Below are 7,639 nucleotides of genomic sequence, written 5' to 3' on the forward strand. Positions count from 1 at the left end.
AATAAGGAAACTTTTCAAACACCACCTCCATGCTTTAAGATCTGTTGAAGTAGGATAGATGTAACTAAGAGCAAAGTCAGGCGCTAGACAGTATTTTTGTTTTTGCTTTGCATGCAAGAATACATACCAGCTTCCTAAACAGCAGGAAGTACCATATATGGTTAGATGATTGTAAGCGTGAACATTAGGATGTGAGCGCGTCATGTCAATCTACAGAGTATCGGTTACAGCCTGGTTTTGCACCATCCAGTCCAAGGAACATTCTCTCAGGTAGTTCACTTACGCCTTCAGAATAAGAAGCGAGTGCGAAGCACCGCAGACGTTAGCATCCCGAAAGAACTGAAAAATTTCCAGCATGACTCAGACTGAGGAAAACAGTAGCTACTTGACATGGCACATTGAGAGGTCAGTAGTCTGCATAATACTGAGCTTGTCATTTATTATTGGGACCCCTGGAAACTGCATTGTCATCTGGACTGTTTGTACAAAAATGAAGCAAGTATCTCCTTCAGTGCTGCTGATCTTGAACCTGGCCATTGCAGATATCCTTGTACTGATTACTTTGCCAATCTGGATTTACTCCTTTGCTGACTCCTGGGTTTTTGGAGTCATCTTCTGCAAAATACTGGTTTTCCTTATTTACTGCAGCATGTATGCTAGTATATTTCTAATTACAGCACTGAGCTTGGAGAGATTAATGGCTGTGTTTTACCCATTCACGATTCAAAGATATAAAACAAAAGAAAAAATTTTTGTAATCATGTTCCTCATTTGGTTCCTGTCTATTACTTTTGGCATTTCTGTCATTCCGTTTCAAGAGACAGAAGAAATGAGTGGTGGACTACAATGCACATGTCGCAACTACTCTTCTAATAGACAGAAAGTATCTTATCTTTTGCTAGAGACTCTTGCAGGTTTTGTAATTCCTTTTTTTATAATTTGCACTTGTTATGTGTGTGTTGGAAAAAGAATAAGCAAAATGACTTACCAATCAAAGCGGCGATCAGAACGGCTAATTGCCAGCGTGGTTGTAGCATTCATTTTATGCTGGCTCCCACATCATCTCTTTAACATCCTAGAGATTATTTCAGTACAGATAGAACACTCTAACAAAAAAATGTCTTTGGCACTGGATGAAATTTTAAACATAGGAGTGTACATCTCTGGAGCACTTGTATTCATCAGTAGCTGTATTAACCCTCTACTTTATGCCTTTGCTGCACGAAGATTTCAGAATCACCTGAGATTTGCCAAGATATCGAAGCTGTTTGAACAGATGAGTCAGACTGTAACAGAGGAAGACAAGAAGAAGAACTCTGTTATAACCAAACAAGAAGATACTGCAATAAGCACAGAGAATCTTTAACAAGGAACATATACCAAGTAAATAATGAGATTCTGGGGCATTTCTTCAACAATCCTTTCACCTCACACTCAGTTTTGTTTCCTTAAAAAAAAAAAAAAAGAAGAAATAGCCTGTCTACTCCAGATGAAGCTAGACAGGTAAAAGTTATTAGGATTCATTTTCTGTGTTATAAAAGAATTGGCAACAACAACCTAACGCAGTTCCATATCACATTATCATCACTGCTTCAGTTCTGTTGAGAACTTCAACAAGGTAGCTAGAAGCTGAAAACATAAGGACTGCAACATTTTTACTTTCTTTTAAAATTGCAATTTCTAGAAAAATATTATGTATGGAAAACAGACTTTGTTGGGAAAAAAAATTTAGAGCCTTAAGTTTTCTTCCAAGAAAACTTTTAATGCTAAAAAAATCCTTATATATAACCTGAAGTTTTAAGTAAGCATATCTAAACTCCTGATATGTATAGGAATGTTTTTTAAGTATATTAGTTACACATAAAACTCTTTCAGGTAGATTGAAAACATAAAGCTATTTTTATTTGGGACTTTATTTAGGCCAGTTTGAAAGTAGCAAGAGTTGTTTACACAGTCAAATTCATTTACAAACGTATCCTATATTAATGGGCTTTAACAAATAAAATGCAAATGTGACATGATTCTTTAGGAAAAATGGGGAGGTACAAGAATTCTATGTAGTACATAGCCACAGACTTTGTGATATATTCAATCTCAAATACATTGCATATTTAAATGGCAATTAAACTATTGATACATCAAATACACATACTATGATTATTCTCAAAAAGTTTGATTTAAGTTATGCTCCCAAGATGCCTATTAAATTGTGGAGGAGTGGGATCAGGCCCTGGTGGGGAAGGGAAGAGAGATCCTCAGTATTATTTTTTACTTGCAAGGAAAATATGCCAGCAGTACAAAATACCTAACATCACGAGAAACTCAACTTGCAAGGAAAAAAAAAAAGCATTACTTTTTTCTTCTTATATAGAAGAGGATGGACTTCGTCTTTAATAAACCAGTAAATTTAGGAATTGCAAGGAACTTGTTTTACTTCTGTGAATGTGTACAAGCTGTGAAAAACTGCATAGCATGCATAAATGTTTTCTTTTGAAGTTTTTTTTAATTTCAATTGTGCCTAACATTTTAAACTTTCTTTTGCTTACTTTTAAGCCAATGATTTGTAATAAGATTAAGATAACTACTGATTACTAAGAAATATGTCATAATATCCTGTGCCTTGTATTCTGGACAGCTGCAAAGCAGCTACGTAACTCATCTTTACAAAGAAACTACAAAAGACTAACTAAATCTTCCTTGTCAGAAGCTGTTTGTGTGGCAACCAAAGATATTGGAGTGGTATTAATTTAATCTGCAAACCAAAATAAATGCAGGAAAGATAAATCCTTACCTGTTAATGTAAGAATATTTTTCTGAACTTAGCATATGAATTTGTTATTCCTGTTTGTTTTGAAAAAAAGGGCATTTTTTCTTCTCAATAACAGAAAAAGCCACACCATGAAGGGATTTCCATTGATAGTTCTCTTTCACCAAGATAAAAGGAAAACTAGAGACAGCACTTTAGCCAGAACTTCTATTTGCAGCAAAGAGTAAGAAGCAGATGAAATCTGTTGGGCTTTACCCTACCTACCTACCACTCTTTTTTCACCTTGCTGATGATTCCTTAGTTGTTATTAGTATACTGAATATTTTTATAATCATTTTTTAGCATGTAGCAATTTCTCACAATAAAGGCAGCAACTTTAGTTATCTACTGCATAAAAAGGGGAAGTTGTATTTCTCTATATATTCTTGAGATAGGAATCGCTCGCTATTCAACAACACAGAATAGATGAAGATTTAATAAGCACATGAGCAATGCAACTGAACTAGGGTTCTAGGCCACAAGGAACCAAGTACTTCACAACTAACAGTTTGGGAAAAGACCCAAACAAGGTTTAATACAAGCTACCTGACCAGAGATTTCCCTTCTGTCACTCTGTACCCTATACCTAGCTGCAGTCAACCTTCTTATTAGGAATTGGGCTAAACCCTTAACCATCTGTGCATGCGCATCTCATGAATGAGGCGAGCTCTTCTGGTGCCCTTTGAGAGCACTGGCTGCATGTAAAGTGCCTTGTGTAGGACGCAGGATAGACTATAAAGAGATCAGTGACCAGATAGAGTCAGTAAAATACTGCCTACCACAGTGGGTTTGCTACTGCTTTATATTAATAGGTATGGAGTAGTGAGACGTTTTACTTGTCATTCATTTACAGATGAGTGAACTTTGCTGCTCAGGCTGCTTCTTACACAGCATCTGGGAATATTAAAAAGGAACCAGTGAAGTTCCCACATCTGTAAATACATTCTAGGGAATAATGAAATGATTAGTTAAGGCAGTTCTGGACTGAAGCCTGCTATTCACAGGATTCAGAATCATTTACTAACAGGAGCTGCTATTGCACTGAAATTACAGCATTCAGTACAGAGGCATAAACTGAACTAGTTAAACAAGGAAAATATTTGTCACATGGTCAACAGACAGAAAAGCAGCACATCTGATATATTCTACATCTGTGCTTTGACTGCAGGTAACATGCATTTTCTGCCTCAGTATTTAGGCCTCACATTTTCTTCCACTGTCATAACTGTGATACTGAAGTATTTGTAACACATGTGGTCCGTCAGGGTAACTAGAACTGTCCTAACTCTTACATTCATATTAATGGCCTTACAGGGCAGCTTCAGAAGTTTGTTATCTTTAAGAACTATGTTCACTGAGGCCCTTTGAGGAGTGGTGAAAGATGCTAAAACAGCAGCCTTAACAACTAATGTTGCCTTTCTACAGAGCAAATGGAATAATTCTTGCAAACATTGATACAGACAGATAAAGGGTCACTGTTTTAATATTTTTTGAAATATAGGTGGATTTAGCTGTGATATAACTGTGTCCATAAGAGTCGACGCAGAAGTACAAGCTTATGGCACTGCTGACTGCTTCTTTACGAGAAATACATCAGGCCAGTTAGCATAGCAAGATTAACTGCTTCATCTATGCTAATGTGCTCTATTGTGCTCTATCACAGAACTACAGAGGTTTCAGTAGGTCCATTCAGCCACTGGACAGTGAATATTCATAATGTCTCCTAAAATACCTAATCCCTAACCTAACATGATAACCTAACACCTAGCACAGTTCTGGTCCAGAACACTACATCTTATGATACTTGATGGTTCTTGGTGACTACAGTACCTATCCATCCTACAGACTATATAAGAAAGATGATAGAAAGCAGAGACTTTTCTTGATTGTTTAAGCCAGTTTCAAAGCAGTGAGCTGGAGGTGAGAGTAATCTTATTAATAAACTCTTGAGATAGACTCTTCTGATTCCATCTCAGAAAAAAAATGAGATTTCATCTCATTTGAGTTCCTCTTATTTTTCCTCCTAATTCTTTGGTCCTTGTTTACCACTGTATGAAATCTGTCTCTGGTTTGAGTGTCCAGCTATTTCTCATGACACAGCAAGGAAGAAGGCTGACCTAGGGGGCCATGTCAGTCACCTGAGTCAAATCACCTCAGATTACACTGAAGTACAGGGAACATTATGTGGCATCAGTGTAACACTGCTTAGAACAGTGTGTCCTGAGAGCTGACCAAGATGCCAGATATTTTGAGTTTCTCTTTTTTTCATAGAAGTAATTAATCTAACATTGAAGTCTTACCCAGCCTGAAACTTGCTGTAAGTGTTCTATGGGTATATGTTAAATTTATCACATATATTGTAGCAGCGTCAGGCTGCATGAAGGGAATTTATGCTGTATTAACAGAATTTAAGGAGAGCCTAAACTATTTTCAGTTTAGGCATAGCCAATATACAAGCATAAAGAAATAACAAAGAATATCAATCTCACAGGTCTTATGACTTTTGCTGCTTATTGACTTCAGAGGTTTTCTGTAAGCATCATGGTAAAAGTTATTACAGAGGTCTGGATTAAAATGGTGGAGCACTGTGGATACTTAGAGGCAACTCAGTTTAAGAGATAACAGAAGAAATCACAAAGATCCTTTTTGTAAAGTACAAGTAGGTGGTAATAGGAAGGCAGAAACAGGGCAACTGGATTATAGTAAAAATATGTTTTTCTTTACTGAAATCAGCAGAATTCTGTCCAGGAAGAAGCATGGCAGGTGTTAAGAGCAGTTTGAAAAACTGTTGAAAGTGCAGTTGTGGAATTCCATTAAGATTAGTAATTGCTTAGCAGGACTAAAAGAGAAAGAATTGTAGGTAGAACTTGATCAAAAGGAGTAAAAGATCCTGGAGGCTACCAGGTGGCATGGGGAGTACTTCAATGTGCAAATTCTCAATCAGCTTGCTTAGAAATTAACATGAGAATTAGGTGATAATTTGCAAAACTGCAGACAACTAATAGCTTTATGTATTTCTGAGCAATGCCTGCTTCAATCAGCATGCTAGCTCTGTACTTAACACTGCATTGTGCCATTATGTATGCTTCTGCACTTAAGATGGCTCAGAAGCACAGCAGTTTTGTGGTATACGCTCAATACACTTCAAGAGGCTGATACAAATGCTTTCTTCTGTAGACAACTTCTAGGCTATGCTCTACCTCCATCATTCCCTCAAATAACTAGGCAAGCCCATAACTGCACCACTGGAGAGTGCGCAAGCTGCGCTTCATATGTTTGTATCTGCCCCCTTTCACATTCTAACACAGGTCTGACCCATTCTGGTCCATAAGAAGTACTTTAGAAGGTGCATAATCAGAGACCATTACCAATGATTAATTTTTCTCTGGATTTATATGCTACAACTGTTGGATTACTCCCTCTCCATGTATAGGGAGAAGAAAAAAGGAAGAGTTAGGGACATTTATATTTGATTAGAGAAAGAGCAAGAGAGAAGTCAACTCTGATTATAAAGAAAAATATGGTCTCAGAATGAAAGTAGGAAGTTGAACTATGGAAGCTGAGTTCAAAGAACAGACAGGGAAGTGGATTCTATAGTCTGTTGCAGGACAAGCAGTTTCAGATTTTTATAAATGCATTTATGTCAGATCAGTTAATCACTGGAACTGCTCTTTATCTGAAGACTGCTCAGTTTGATCTTTACTATTCATTAGATCTATTACTATTCACTGTTAGGTTAAAGAAAAGAATCCCAATGAAATACATTGGGAGTCAACACTACCCCTGAGGGCCTGAGCAGCTTATGCTGCTCCTGTTAGCAGGAAGAGCTGGACATGATTAGGACTACGATGGGACAGTCCCTAAACTGTCAGAAACTTCACTGTTTACTGTACTAAGAATTTAATAAAAACAGCTACCTGAGTTGCATCTTGATTGCAAAAGTAATTGATTGCACTTGAACTTGGGCTGTGATCATGTAACTATTAACACCACATGCAACATAAGTACATCAGTATTTCCATTAGAGACTGACTGGAGAACTGTTTGATTGTATTGCAACATCTAGAAGTTAGTTGTTGTAGATACAGATGTCTGAAGTACATGCACAAATGGTCTTAGATCAGAGGATTAGTACTTTGGACTATTCTTAGATCTTAAAGTGAGAATTCTTTTTTTTGAATACCAGACCTGTTCATGATTGAACATATTAAAGAAAAATGAAGGGCTAAATATTTCATGTAACAGAATTATGATTTTGAAACACCATTTCTAACAACCTGGCAGGGTCACCATAGAAGTGACAAAATGGGAGAAAAACTTTCTGAAGAGCACTTAGTCTGTACTGCTGCACCTTACCATAATATCAGGTGTCAATGACTATCTATAGACATACTGCAGATTCCACATCCTAACTACACTACATAAACTTAAGCCATTATTGTACTATTAACATTCATTGCAGAGTTCCCTATTTGATTTAGCTGAGTGGCATTAGAAGCCTTAGCCATTTTTAAAACATTGTAATTAAGCAATTAAGCTTGCTTGCATACAATTCTAAGATCTAGCCATGAACCTTCAGCTACACTGTAGAAGGGAAAAGAATTATGTAGTTAAAACTGAAAAGAAGCCATTTAGCACAGTAATCTTTTTACATGCCTTGTCCTCTTCTGCCCCCATGTGGCTCTTTCATTTCAAGAATTAGGTCTAATTTTAATACTACTGAAGTCACTTAAAAAAAAATTGAGGTACTTTGACTATGGATTCAGTTATGATCCACATTTTAAGGCTTGGGTCATTGAGATAGAAAGCTTCACAAAAAACCCTAAAGGGTAT

The 7,639-nt window shown here is 36.8% G+C and overlaps 1 protein-coding gene across 1 annotated transcript; it reads left to right on the top strand.

Annotated features, from left to right (window-relative positions):
- Window positions 1-279: 279 nt before the first annotated feature.
- LOC112967556 (leukotriene B4 receptor 1-like) lies at window positions 280-2,734 on the top strand. Its single transcript, XM_026068842.1, has one exon. It carries the CDS (start codon window positions 356-358, stop codon window positions 1,364-1,366), a length of 1,011 nt encoding a protein of 336 aa, XP_025924627.1. The 5' UTR covers window positions 280-355; the 3' UTR covers window positions 1,367-2,734.
- The last annotated feature ends 4,905 nt before the right edge of the window (window positions 2,735-7,639 follow it).

The sequence above is a fragment of the Apteryx rowi genome, unplaced genomic scaffold (genome assembly GCF_003343035.1).
Source record: "Apteryx rowi isolate R43461 unplaced genomic scaffold, aptRow1 scaffold_28, whole genome shotgun sequence".
Classification (NCBI taxonomy): domain Eukaryota; kingdom Metazoa; phylum Chordata; class Aves; order Apterygiformes; family Apterygidae; genus Apteryx; species Apteryx rowi.